Source organism: Antechinus flavipes, chromosome 3, assembly GCF_016432865.1.
Source record: "Antechinus flavipes isolate AdamAnt ecotype Samford, QLD, Australia chromosome 3, AdamAnt_v2, whole genome shotgun sequence".
In the NCBI taxonomy this organism is placed as follows: domain Eukaryota; kingdom Metazoa; phylum Chordata; class Mammalia; order Dasyuromorphia; family Dasyuridae; genus Antechinus; species Antechinus flavipes.
Window position 1 is genome coordinate 520917882 of NC_067400.1, and position 15162 is coordinate 520933043.

A 15162-nucleotide genomic window follows, 5' to 3' on the forward strand; every position below is an offset into this window, starting at 1 on the left:
CAACAAAACCCAGACCTTTGCCTGTTTGTTTCCTACTAAACAGAAAGAGGGGTTAATAGGAAAAGAAGTCTTTGATTGCTCATCTCTCATGTTAAGTCTATCTTCCATCCTTCAAAGTCTCTGAACTTTGTTACTTGAAACTTTTGATTTTATTAGCCCTACCCATATTACTCCTGTCCTCTCTCTCTCTCTGCCACAGATGTGGAACGGGTTATCGGCTTTGCCTCTGTGGACCTTTCGCCTCTTCTTTCTGGATTCCAATTTGTTTGTGGCTGGTACAACATTGCAGACTTCAGTGGACAATGTCAGGGGCAAATTAAAGTTGCTATCTCCCCTTTGGAAAGCATTATTCATCTCAAAGAAGAAAGGCTAACAAGGCAGGGGACCAAGGTCCCTGGATTATCAGTATGTACCCTATTTCCTCACCTAAACTTACTGATTGTGACCTCTACCATATGTTCTTTAGGGGTGGGGGGAGGGGGAGAAAGCAGGGCAGGAAATAATTCCTTCCCTCAAGAAGAATCTATAATTTAAATCTGAAAGAGATTTCAGAATATTGGAGGCCAGAATTGGAAGATGCCTTTTCAGCTTTTCTCATTTCCCAGAAAGTAAACTGGCCCAGAGAGATCAAGTGATTGCCCAAGGTCTTTATTCCTACTGGGTGCTCTGGGGATGGGTAATTAGGAGAACTTCATAGAGAATTATATTGATTATATCAAGTTGAGGAGATGATTATATCACACAAGAAAAAATTATGTTTTATCTTATTTCTCCTTCTTTTAGCAGATTCCAAAGTATAGTCCATTTTCCTCCTTTGCCTCTGCATTTCCCAGTTGCATGGGAAGATATAACCTGGCTCAGCCAGTTCATGGCTGTTCAAAAGATATTAATGTGTCTTCTCCTAGGAGGTAAGTAAAATGTGTTGCTAACAAGGCTTAGGAAAAAGAAATATGAGAATTTGCAATTTCTGTTATTGCTTTGTGAAAAGAGAAATGTAGAGACAGATTAACCAACTGGCTAAATGATCCATTCAGTGCTGTAATTTTAGGATAAGGTGTCGGGGGCAGGGAGAGGAAGGGCCTTGTAAACTTGCAAACTTTGTGAACTACAGAACTCAACATTTCAGTTTCAAAGAATGCCCTCTTTGCTTTCTGTTCTTATTAGCTCCATATCTAAAAACAGTCAGTAGCTGTGTTTTAAATACATCTCATGACCTTCCCCCCCCCCCAAAAAAAAAAAAAAAAAAAACAGGCATCAAGCCAGTTTTTTGAAAAGGAATGAATCTATCCACTCAGCATTAGACACTTAATCAGGACTAAGGCATGTTTTACCCAGTAAAAGAATAGGAGATCACATTCAGTTTACTATCTTAGCAGCTCAAGAATAGACCATCTATATTTCTTTCTAGCCATTTTCCACCTACCTCAAAATAAGCACAATTTTTCACATAAACAGAATGTCAACCAGAAAGAATCTTATAATCTAGAGTGTCAAAGCTAAATGTCCTTAGAACATAAGAATATTAGATCTCAAAAGGATTTTAGAATACAAAATGGCAGAGATGAAAAGGAACCATGGAGGGTAAGAGAAAGAATCTGGCATATTAATAAATGTTGACTAGAACATAACATGTTAGAAGTGGAAAGGAACTTAAAACATATTACCAGAGTTGGAAAGGTTTTTAGAGTGTGAAAAAACTTGGAAAAGACTTTAAAGATTATTTAGTTTGACTTCTATCTTTTACAAAGAAGGACACTAACCTCAATTGAAGTAATTTGTTCAGAATCATATAACTAGATAGTAAGAATATAATAACAACTTGCATTTCTGTAGCATTTCATAGTTTTGAAAAAAGTAATGGGATGGGAAAAATATGAGCATCATAATATAGATGAGGAAACAAATCAGAGCAGAAACGCCTTGCCCACTGTTACAAAGCTTGTGAATAATTCACAGAAGACTTTAAGATCCTTGGCCTCTTATCTCCTTGCCAAATGATTTTTATATCTGATATCTGCCCATTATCACAAGAGGCTTCTAGTTTATACTACAAAGAAAGGAGCTGCTTCCCCACTCACCCAAGAGCCTGAGTTTTCCTCATTTTCACATGGAAACATTTGTGGTCTCTATATCACTGAACTGCTGTGAGAAAAACTAAATCTTCAGTTCATTTATGATTTAGTGTGAGAAATGATTATTTCTCTTATATTAATAATTATTCAATCAAAACCAAGATTTTTCCACTTTTCTACTTTCTCATCTAGAAATCAACCAGTGTGAGAAATCTCCCTCAAAGATTTACCCAGGCCAAAATCTATCAGACAGTAAAAGAAATCTAAGTGTAGGCTAATGGGTACATTTCTGCTTATTGTGTTATTTCGAGCAAGTTTAGGAAAGTGTTTATTCTCCCTTTTACCAAAGAGGTGATATGGAAATTGATAAGTCTCTTTGACCAAGATTGGATGATCCAAGTCAGAATCCCAAGACCCTCATTGTAATATATTCCAGCCTCTCATGATAATATTTATTGTCTCTTTAATTGTTAAACAACCAGAATTGATTGTCATCCTCAAGAACAACTACTGTTTCAAGATCATATAAACTGTGAGCCCACCACTATGAAGGGTCTTTGGTTTAAGAGAGATAGCCAAATGATCATCGTATTATTAATAAACATGCTGGTCTTATTAATAAAATTACCCAGATACTATGGGTCTCAAACTTTTCTAGTGCCACATTTAGTTTTTTATTGCCTAGTAGTTTCCACTTTGATTAAAAGTTCTTTGCTTTAAAAAAAAAATTTGAGGCTTCTTGGAAGATTGGTAAATTTCAAGGTCTCCTGATTTCCCCTACAAATAGAACAAATTTGTGCCTCAGAGCAAACATAGGCTGGTGAAAAATCTAGGAGACAGGATATATTCAGTAGACGCTAACCCTCTTTCATCTTTTCTATAACGTATATGAAAATTCTCACTTCAACTGTTATTTATAAAGTTCAGAAAGGAAAAGAGAATGAACTGAAAAGAACCTTAGAAATCTTCTAATTGAAGACCCAGAATTTTACAGTGAAGTTACAGTGAAGAATTTTAGAGAAGTTAGGTATCTTGCCCAGAAAGTAACTCAGAAGTAGACAAGGCAAAATATCTATTAGAATCAGGACTTCTGACTAAATTCAGTGTTGTTTTTTCATCTTCTCCATATCACACTATCTCTATAAGCTCTCCTGGTTTACTTTCAAATTATGTTATCTGATCACACTCATATCTTACAGTTAATCTTCTTTTCCAGGTGGGAAAGAAACTCAAATAGAGCTGGCAGCAAACTGTTCCCACTATCCAGAGCAGGATTGAGATGTTAACTCAGAATTTTTCAAGTTTGCATTTCTTTGATTATTAAGGAGACAGTTTTTGAATAATAATTTGTCATTTGTTTATCCTCTTTTACAAACTGATATTAGAAAATACCTTTTCTTTAAATATTTGTATTTCTTTATACAGTTTAAATCACCAAGTGTTTTTTCTGTTTTATTTGCTACAAATATTTTCCAACTATTATTTTTCTTTCTATGCTGATTATATTGTTTTTGTTGTAAAGAATTTTTTTGTAATCAAACTTATCCATATTGTTTCCTGTAATTTTTCCTGTGTGATAGATAAGAATTTTATTTTTCGACTGAACTAAATATATCATTCCCTTTTTTTCTGATTTTTTTAGTATGCAATCTATATTTTTATCTTTGTACTATCAAGTTAGTTTTACAAAGCGATTTTTTTCCCAAGAAAGTACTTAATGGTATCTTGATTTTTTTTTCCCCCAGAAATGGACCTGTGAGAAACCAAGTATCTCGTCATGAAGAGCATATGCAAAATGTTCGCCGATTTCATGAATCCTTGCAGCAGGCTGAAGGGATTATTCATAATGATAGCCAAGAAAATTCACTAGCTTTTGCATCCCATAATTCACTCCTGACCTCCCTCAGGTGAGGAGTCTTTTAAAAAATTATCTGGGATCTTTGACTTTGCTATTCTGTTACTGAACTGATTTTTCAAAGAAAATCAAGACAAAAAAGAAAGGTCCTGTGTTCACCTGAATGTTTTAACATCATTTGGTAGCAAAGAATTGAAAACAAAATGGATGCCCATTAATTGATGATTTGTGGAATAACTGTAGCATGATATGTTATTGTGGTAAAATTATAATACGTAAAATTCTGAGAAACATGAGAAAAGTGATATAAATTGATGTGGTAGATGTAAACAGAAACAGGAGAACATGCTGCATGATTGCAATGACCAAACATGAACCTGTAGAATAGGTATGAAGCCATTAATGTCAGTGGACAGGTCTGGACTGTCATTGTTGGCCAATATGGTCGCACGATTAGTTGGGGGTGTTTTGCATAAATTATCCAGAAGTCATTGTGGTAGTAAGTTGATAAGCATTTATTGAGCACCTTGTATGTACTTTACAGTAAAGTAAAATATATGCTTAGTGTTGGGAATACAAAACAAGGCAAATTTACATGCCTTATGGTGAAATTATCTTATAACAAGTTTCTTTGTCACATATTAATAATAGTGGTGATAATAATGGCAGTAATAAGTACCTTATACTTACTATAACACATTTTAGTTGATAAGTCATGTCCATATACATTATCAAGTTTTGAATCTATAGATATTACTCTTATTTCATAGATTGATTTATTGTTAGACAAAGCTGAGACTTTGGTTGTTATAACATTTTCTCAAGGTCATTTGGCTAATGAGTGGTGATACTACTTTTTTTTCAGTATACTAATAATGCCTCAAATAGTGGGGAGAAAAAAGGTGATTTGCTGGGGTTCTTTCCAATCTCTCAATACTGGGATTGAAACCAGTATTTGGTTTTCTCCTTTTGAGTTCTAAGAGTAGCACAGTTACTTTAACCTTCTTAAAGCCATTAAACAAACACACAGAATCACAGGGATTGTCACCCAAAAGGTCTCTGTCACTTTTGAGGGGCACTGGGATAGTGAAATAAAGAGATTGATCTTTGTGAACTCAAAGGGACTTTTAAATTCCTAAATTCTGTGAAATAGAGAATATAAGACACTGTATTCAAGTGCCTGATGGAGTTTTACTAAGTGTGAATCCTGTAAGAAATGATTGTAGGCTGGAATGGTTGTGAAAAGTCTTCTCTGCAGTTAGACCTTACAGGATGGAGCAGGATTTAGACTGATGGACAAGGAGGGTGGTGATGAGACATTCCAAATTTAGATAGCTGTGAGCAGAACAGTTACATGGGGATGCAGATGTTAAGAATACTGTCCCAGCTAGGATTAAAGTCTCTCGTTGAGGAGGCAAAGAAAGGAGATGACTATTAGATTACTGGAGATCTGGTAGAGTTTATTTTTGCAGGGTTTTACCTACTTGTGTTCATTCATCACTTATTAAATCCCTATTGTATACAGAGCCTGTGTTATATGCTAAGGAAAAGAGTTAAGGTAAAATATAGTTCCTTACTTCCTAGAGCCCACAGTCCAGTAAGACAATTATGACACCGATGATGTTACATATTATCTCATTTGAACCTCACAACTATTTGAGCTATGTACTGTAGACATTATTATTCCTATTTTATGGATGATGAAACACACAAAAAAGGTTAAATGTCTTGTTCATAGCAACACAACTAATGAGTATCAGAGCTGAAATTTGAATTCAGGCTTCTGGTTCCACGTCTAGCAATCTTTCCATTGTCTCAAGCTGTCTTTTAATATAACACAAACATAAATAATTAACAATATATAATATTATATGTAAATTACATATTGTATATATAATGTTTGCATTATTTATATGTACTTATTTTGTGATGCTATAATATTATATGTAAATTATAGTATCACAAAATAAGTACATATAAGTGATGCAAAGTACTTTGTCAATGGGCATTATTGATAGGCTAATCAGAGAAGATTTCTTAAGTCCTAATTTGACTTGGACTCTAAATCATGCTTAGATCAGGAATATGGACTCTATCCTATAAGCAGGAATGAATTAAAAGCATTTATTGAGTGCTTATTATGTGCAAAGCACTATGCTTAGTACTGGGGATACAAACAGAAAAGTAGGACAGTCCCTGCTCTCAAGGTCACATATAGTACCAGCATTCATTATGCCTAAGTAGGAGATGACCAAAGCAGCTAATCTTTGTAGGATATAACATAAAGGACTGGAACTGGGGAGACTGACTAGAATACTGTCTTATTAATATAGATTTAAAATTGGGAGTGCTTAGGATGAAGAGTAACCAATGAGTGGAAGTTGCAGTGAGAAACTTTATTCCAATTAGAACTAATTCTTTCATAAGGTAGTGAACTCTTCATTCATTACTTAAGATTTTTCAAGCAGAGACTGGATGACCATTTGTTTGGGATGTAAATGTAATTTCTGTTCAGGCATAAGTGGAATGAAATGGTGTCTGATATCCCTTCTCACTGCAAGATTATAAGAGTAAATCACCTCTTTTTCATTTTTCTTTCCTCTTTTTCTCACAGGAAAAACTTAAATGAACTTGATCAGATTCAAAGATATTTCAATCAGAAGTTAACCAAGTCTTATCCTCAGCTCACCTTCAGCCACTCAGTCCAGCCATCCCAGGAGAGCAGAGACAGTCATTGGGAAGCCGAGGCAGGAAGCCTGAACTTAGGGAGCCACAACATTTTAGAAAAATCAAATTACTTGGTATCTCAAGTCAGCGCCCTGATTAATGGTAGGAAGCTGGTGATCTTTGTTGTGATTTCCTGTTAATGAGAAAAGCCCATCTGTGTAAGAAGGGAAGAGAGAAGGGGAGGAATATTGTAAGGGATAGTAGAGATCGAAATATCCAGATATTTGCAGTTCAACTAGGACAACAAAAAAGAATTCAAAACTTACCTTCCTCTAGGAGAAACTCAAGTCATGAGGTAAAGTATAGTAGTTCAGTAGAAAGAATGTTGGGATTAGGATTGTGGGGGTGTGGACAATTAGGACCTCAGATTTTCATATAGAGGTGGAGTTTTCCTATTTTATTTTCAGACTATAATTGGCATTTTAATTATTCCATTCAATTCAGCAAACATTAATGAAGCATCTACTCAGAAAAGCCATGTCACTCAACATTGAGGATGCAGAGAGAAAAAAGCAACACAGAACCTGCAGTCAGGCCTCTTACACCCTCATGGGAGGACAGCATCTGACCTGAATCTTGAAGATGATTTCTTAGATCAGGAAGCCCTATAAGATGTAGGTCCCCTGTTCATTCCAGTATACTCTACCTTCTCTGTTAGAATAAAACTTCACATTTGTAGTACACTTTACTACCTACCTCACAAGACTTTAGAGGCAGTCAAAAAGCACCATTACAGTGTGCTGTATGTTTGTATGACCTGATGCCATTGTCAAAGCATTAATTACATTTCTTCCTTACAAGAGAAAATTCAGTCTGAATTGGGGTTTGGAGGTTTTTTCAAAAATTACTATAAAGACAAAAGACATCACTAAAAAATTTTTAAAGAAAAAATTGAATGCTATGGTTGCTATAGTTTAAAAAATATTTGACACACATTATCTCATTTTAGCCTGACCATAGCTCTTTGAGGCAGATACTACAGGCTTTTTCAATTCCATTTCACACAGGAGAAATCTGAAGTTGAGAGAAACTAAGTGATTTTTCCAGTGATACCTCACTGCTGGCAAGCCAAGGTTCCAACTGAGCTCTGTATCTTTAACATAAAAATAGATGAGAACTTGTTCTTTTGATATTAGGCATACTAAAGGGCTAGAAATGTTACTGGATTGAATCTTTGATTCATGGGGTTCACCAGTTTATAAGGTGGTTATTTGAAGTAGTAACTAGCATTGGTAATTGGTAGCTTGGGAAAAATAGTAATTGTAAAGATTCCATAGAGAATATTAAGATTTGAGCTAGAAGAGATCTTAGAGATCATCTCATTCAATTCTTAATTTTACAAATGAGGAAAGAAGCACAAAAAGACCAAAATGACTTGCTCAAAAGTCATTCAAATAGTAAGTGAAAGAGCCAGAATTCAAACTCAGGTTTTCTGACTCCCATTTTTTTAATATCTATTGCTCTTCAGATATGCAAACTCTAACCAAAGATTCTCCATCATCATTGAATCATCAGGGAGAGAGTGAAAATCTTGAAAACAAGAGCCTACTAAGGATTCCCAGGGCAGAAGACAAAGGAACAAGTACTGCTGCTCTTTCTCAGGACCAAGCTTCCCCTGTCCATCCTGAAATAGCCCCACTTGGAAAGGAAACACTGGGCAACTTCCTAGAACAAGAAACAACAGAAAACAGTCTTCCATTGGCCTTGGAAGTGATTGAGCTTGAAGAGGATTCTGAGGTGGCCCAAACCTCTAGTGATGGGGACTATGAAGAAGACTTCATAGAGCCTAGAACCCTCAACGAAATCACCACCGTGACAGACAAGACCAGTCCGTGGTCTAGTGTCGCATCAGAAGATGGGGTGGTTGACCTTCTGCCAGGAGAAATAAAGGAAGATGGCCTTTCTCCCCCATTTCCAGAACAGTCTCCCAGAGAAGGCCAGAATGAGAGTAATTGCCAGCCCAGGCTGCAGCAGGACAGCCATCGGCCTCTTCCCCACAGGACCCCATCTCCCCCCGTGGCAGAAGTGGGCAGCGTCTATAGAGGGAGTCCAGATATGGGCACATACCCTGAGAGCTTCAGGGCGATAGGCGTATCTCAAGAAGAAGGTCCTAACAAGAGCAGGAGGTTTTCTCTGGTCCCTGAAGCAGCTCTACAAGAGCCTCTGGACTCCAGTGAATTGAGTGACTCCTCAGACAGTGGAGATTTTGCTCTGGACTATACTGTCTCAGTTCCCCACACTGCAACCTCCTGTTTAGATGAGAGCTGTGAGGAAAAGGACAGCAGTCGTGACCAGAAACTGCTTGCAAAGGCATCATCTAGCAGTAGTGAAAAGCCCAACGTCCTCCTGGTGGAGTCAGAAAAATCCCCAAAGCAGAGCCTCATACTGTATCCTTTTGGTGTCTTACAAGTACCTTCTCCATTTAACTGATTGTCAAGTTTCTCTATGATGGGATAATTACCATTTTTTATGTGCTTGGACCCCCTTAGGCAATCCCTCCTCAGAATCATGCTTTTAAATGCATTCAGTAAGATAAATGGGATTGTAAAAAGGAAACCAATTACATTCAAACAATTATCAAAAGAAAACTTATAATTAGTTCACAGAACCAAGATTAAGAAACTTTGATCTAAAGAGTGGTTATTAAGGTAGTCTCCCTTTAAGGAGTGGACTTCATGACCCCTGACATGCATTCTAGCTCTAAGATGCTGTCTGTGGGAGCCAAACATAAATGAAAGTGATCAGAGGATTGAGAGATGAGAAAATCCCCCTCTTCCAGAGGAGGAAATTGAGACCCAGAAAAGGTGGTGGCCAGCTGATTGTCACATAGTCATTCCTATCTTCCTGATCTTCCAGGTCCCTCTATCACACTGGCATCAGGAAGGGGTCCCCAAACATTTTCTTCATCCCCTGCCAAATAGGCCTGTCTGAGAGACTTAGAGTTTGTCTTTTCCTAAGATAATAACTAAGAGACCACTCTCAAGAGGGAAGAGGACCCCATCAACTTCCTGGAAGTTTGTGTTGATTTAGTTCAATTTAAAACACTGCTTATGGGTAGGGAACTGGTTTGAGAGCTGTGAAACAAACAGCTTGAATTTATTGTTAAATGTTTTTTATTTGTATTTTCAGCCTAGCATATGTCTGGCATAGAATACGTACCTAATAAATTCTTGTTTGCTTGAATTAGGATAGAAAGTACTGAAACTGATGCTTAATAGAGTGAGATTATGTGCAAAAGAGGGTGGTAGTCACAGATATAGGAAAAAATAGAACAGAAAAATTTTGCTTTGTCTGGGGCAGTGGGAATTGAAATATAGGAAAAATTCCTAGAAGATGACTTCCAAATGACCCAGATTGTGGAAGAAAGCAAGATAAGTTAGAAACCGGCACAAAGCCAGACTTTTATAATCCTTCCTATAACAAGGTATCAATTGATAGACAACTTGGAATCATTGAAAGTAAGAGGTATTTTTCCAAATGAATCTAAAAATGCCTGTTCACAGTACTAATGTCTAGCCTGACAGTCCAACTCAAATGGCTACCCACTTCATTGTTTGTCTAAGATTTGTATTCTTGATCTCCATGTTGCTCCTGTAAGGATTACATGGAATTTTGCTTAGAGTGTCTTGTACTTTTATGTTGCTTAGTGGATTCCATCAGTTCCTGTCATTCATGACTAAGAGTATATGAACAATCTCACAGTCTATAGAAAATCTCTTTCTCATTTCATTTTAGTGCAAAACATTCTCCCTGATATTGGCAAATACCTCTAACAAGCAAATGTACATGGTATATTTTCTACATGTCTTAGTTAAAAGATGTTTTCCAATTTAAATCTATGAAAACCTTCCTGTTACCATCTTATATCTTTAGGGATATCCTAATCATATGTAAAAACTTTAAGACTTTAACTAGTTTTAAAGATTTTATGTTTTCTTTTAATGTAGACATGTAGATCAGTACTCCCTTCCATCTTAGCTTCCATGGTACTATATGTGTGAACAAGGCTAAACAGAAGCCCATGTGAAAAAGACCTGTATGTTTTAATAGAACAGAAAATGATCTTTAAAATCCTTTCAATTCCATATCCTCTGACCCTATGTATAAATAGCAGAACCAAGATATAGAGAGGCAGAAATAAATACAATGTGTCTGGGGGGACAAACAAGGAGCCCTACTTGACAAAAGTAACAGATGTGTTAGGGAAGAGTAAATGTCTAGACACCCTTTTCCCTCACTCCTTCTTTCAGACCAGAGCCGTTGGTGGTCCCCAATTTCTTTCTTTCACCCAAGCACTTGGAGGAGTCAATGAGGATGCTCTCTCTCTCTGCAGCTTCACCATCAATCACAACCCGTCAGGTAAGAGCAAAGCAAAGTTCTTACCTGGAGAGACAATATTCACTTGCTTCTTTAGTAAACTTTGATATAAAATATGAGAATGCCCCTTATAGTCTGCCTAAAACTGCCTGTCAGTCACTGGATAGGGATTGAACACATTCTTTGTTCCCAAAGCTTGCCCTATTTGGAGATACAAGATAAATGTAAAAACTAGTTCTCTACCTGTCTTCATGGCACTTATAGTTCAGTAGGAGACATAAGATGTGAAAAATTTCAAGTTTCCCAGACCATAAGCTTAATATGAGTTAAGCGTTATAATTCAGAAGCCACTGGTTTTATCTTAGACAACAAAAATTAGGTTGAGTGCTCAGAAAAGGGAGGTAACCGTTCCATTATCCCCAGTGCTACTAATAGCATACCTGGCATGCTCTGTTCTTGGCATCATGTTGTATTTACTCAACCTATCCAAGAGCACTTGCTATTTTTCCCGTTGCTTAGATCTGACTTTATTTGTATGGAAGTGTTTTGTAGTTTTGCTTATTTAGTTCCTGACTTTCCCTAGGCAGATAAATTCCCAAATATTTTATACTATCAACAGTTATTTTAAATGGAATTTCTCTTTGTATCTCTTGCTGTTGGATTTTGTTAGTGATGTATAAGAATGCTGATTATTTATGTGGATTTATTTTGTATCCTGCAGCTTTGCTAAAGTTGTAGGTTATCTCTAATAGTTTTTGAGTTGATTCTCTAGGGTTCTCTAAGTATAGCATCATATTTGATAATTTGGTTTCCTCATTACCTAATTCCTTTAATCTCTTTTTCTTCTCTTATTGCTGAAGGTAACATTTCTAATACAATAATTTTTTAATCAATAAAACAATTTTATTAATATAAAGGAACATTATCTCTCAAATATACATATAGTGGTGGGAGAGAAAAGATATAGGGAACATGTGTGGGTAGGGGATATGTATGGAGGGACACACAAATAGGTAACACTTATTTCTAGGTCAACTCAAACCTCAACTGCTGGAGGGCCACTGATGTCTTCATATGGGAAACATAAGCATATGTACTATTACTGCTGGACTTTCTTCTTGCTAAACTTACATACCATATAGCTGGTCTTAAGTCTTTGCTGGGCCTTTCTCTTTGTTTGTTTTTTTAATGGTGATTGCTTATTAGAGTTGCAGTAGTCCCACTACCAAATAATACTCCATTAAGTTTCTTTTCATGACTCACTTCTGACTTCAGCTGGTAATTCTCTCTTTTTTTAAAAAATAACTTTTTATTGACAGTTCTAATACAATATTGAATAGTAATGGTGATAGTGGGCAACCTTGTTTCACCCCTGATCTTATTGGGAATGGTTCCAGTTTATCCCCATTACATACAATGCTTGCTAATGGTTTTAAATAGATGCTACTTATTCTGTCAATATAAAGTTATTATAAAATAAAATAAAATATTAAAAATAAATAAATAAATAGATGCTGCTGACTGTTTTAAGGAAAAGTCCATTTATTCCTATATTCTCTAGTGTTTTTAATAGGAATGGGTGTTGGATTTTATCAAATTCTTGGCATCATGTTTTAGGAAGTGGGGGGAAAGAGGATCTTGATCATTCTCTTACAATATCTGTCATGGGATAAAATAAATAGGTTTGTTCTAACTTGGCCCCAGAAAGCAAAAGTAGGATTGTAGATGAGCATTGCCCAAAAATTGACTGATGTCTAGAAAAACATCTTAACCTACCTTTTCCTATTAGGAAAAAAATTCCATGAGGGAATTTTTTTCAGTTATACTATGTCCTATATCTCCTACCCTATACTAAAGTCTTATTTTACTTTCCCAAGCCCAGTGCTCTGGGCTTTTGAGACACCCTGCATAAGGCTGGGGCTGGGTTATAAAAGGCCTTAAAGCTCAAACAGAGAAGCTTGTATTTGTCTCTAGAGATAATAGAGAGCCACTGAAGTTTAGTAAGTGAGAGAGACATGGGACTGACATGTCAAACTTGTGCTTCAGGAATCTCATTCTCATCTCTGTATGGAGCATGGATGGGAGAGGGCAAGAGCCTTGAGGCATAGATACCAATTAGGCTATTGTTATAGGCCAGGCAAGAGGTACTGAAGGCCAGTACCATAGGAGTAGCTATGGAGCAAGGAGAGAGAAGAAAGAAGAAAAAGACTGCTTAGCTGTATAAAGTAAGGGAAAATTTGAGTTTGGGATGAATCTGACATTGCAAACCTGGGTCACTGGAACTTAGGGAAGCCTTTGATAGAAATAGGGAAGTTGAAATGATACAAGCAAAATCAGAAGAGGGAGATAACGAATTCTGTTTTGAACACACTAAGTTTGTGATATGTATAGGAAATCCAAGTAAGTGACAGGAGAGATGAGAGATGCCCATATAAATGTTGGACACCTTGGCAGAGAGATGATAGTTATAGAAACTGGTATGATCAACTGTGAAATAAGTAGAAGAAAATAGATAAGGGAACCCAGAACAGAACCTTGGAGTCCATCTACCATATGGGAGAGGGTACAGACAATAAAGGAGATTGAGAAGGACTGATCAGATAGGTGGGGAACAACTTACATATAGGGAGAAAGCATCAAGAGAAGGATGATCCATAATGCTTCATGCTTCAGGGAGGTCAGAAAGGAGCAGGGTTGAGAACAGGCCATCAGATTTGGCTATTAAGAGTTATTATAAGAATTTATTTCAAACATAGTTTCAGCTGAGTGATGAAATTGAAGCCAGAGATTACAAAGGCTTGAGAAAGAAGTAAGAGGAATCAATAGGCTCTGCAGAAGTTAAAGGGAAGGAAATCACTTTACTCTGAGGAGAAAAGGAAAAGCTTATAGTGAAGATAGCACCAGAGCTGAAAGCTAGAGAGAGAGAAGAATTTGGGTAAGGAATTTGGAGAAGAAGGCACTTTAATAGGAAGTAACTGGCAAAATAACTTAAGACTGACAGTGACTTTACTGGAGGCTTTGGGTTTGATGTTTGGAAAACTCTGGGTATGATTATGTTGCTTAAGGTTGGACATCTCAACAAAACGTGATAGGAAAATGAAAATAAGAAAGAACTTTTCTTTCAGAGGCTCAACATGTCAAACCAAAATTCTGAATTTCTCCAGTCTCCCTGAATAAAAACTATAGCAACAAGTACTTAAAGCACCATAATTTAGATTTTGAAAACAAATTTTGTGATTTTAGCAAAATCAGTCATTTCAGTTGCACTAATTGAGAATTTTTGATGAATTGAACAAATAAATTAAACTACCTTAACATTATCTGCAAAGAAGTGATTTTGCCAAGCAGATTACTTAAACAATATTCCAAATTTTGATGAATTGAACAAATAAATTAAACTAACTTAGCATTATCTGCAAAGAAGTGATTTTGCCAAGCAGATTAATAAACAATATTCCAAATAAGCAGTTCTTTATTGAATATCTGCTGTATGCCCAGCATTGAATAGAAGAAGCAAGAAGTAGATTCCTAGCCCTAGGATATATAGTATAATTGGGGAAATAAGAATGTAGTTTTCCAAATTGTGAGATGTGTCTTCTTGATGGGAAGAAGTCCATTTGTAGGATTGGGAGTTTGCAGCAACAATCAAAATTATCATGGATATTCAGCACAATTCCTGGGTAAATAAACCCACATGTTCTTAGAAAACAAAGGTTCAAATCAAAGTCTATAAAAATAAAATTAATCAAATTATCTCTGAATGATGGGAGGTGACACAAGATAAACATGTATTTGTTGGGCAGAAGGCACTGAGTCCATACATAGGAGAGTACCAGGAAGTAAATTGCTACAGGGTGAAAAGACTCAGACTCTACACCAGAAGGATTTAGATATTTGTGACTCCCAAAGTTAATTGGATACTCCCCACCAACCATTTCCTATGTGGCAGGTGGGACTGGAAGATAATATCCATTTGGCATTAGAGACCATCAGAATACTGGAATTGCTACTGTATATTCAGTGCAGTGATTATTCTTTTATGTAACTTTGTAAGTTTTGTTTTTGTTACAAAATTATAATGAATGCTTAACTGAATAAAATGCAAGCTAAGAAGAAAATAATACACAGCTCTGCTGAAAAGTTAAGGGAGAGTTGGAAGAAGGCGTTCTTGAGCTCCTACACTGACTGGAG

The 15162-nt window shown here is 36.3% G+C and overlaps 1 protein-coding gene across 5 annotated transcripts in view; it reads left to right on the plus strand.

Moving 5' to 3' along the window:
* C2CD3 (C2 domain containing 3 centriole elongation regulator) overlaps positions 1 to 15162 on the plus strand; it is a 143482-nt gene that overhangs the window by 118229 nt on the left and 10091 nt on the right. The window contains exons 27-32 of one of the 5 annotated variants that reach the window (XM_051987125.1): positions 200 to 405; positions 784 to 908; positions 3818 to 3979; positions 6542 to 6756; positions 8123 to 9041; positions 10905 to 11013. In XM_051987125.1, coding sequence (XP_051843085.1) covers positions 200 to 405; positions 784 to 908; positions 3818 to 3979; positions 6542 to 6756; positions 8123 to 9041; positions 10905 to 11013 — 1736 coding nt within the window. Of the gene's footprint in view, positions 1 to 199; positions 406 to 783; positions 909 to 3817; positions 3980 to 6541; positions 6757 to 7098; positions 7266 to 8122; positions 9042 to 10904; positions 11014 to 15162 lie in introns of those variants that run through there. The other 4 variants (XM_051987126.1, XM_051987129.1, XM_051987128.1 and 1 more) reach the window with 4 other exon arrangements.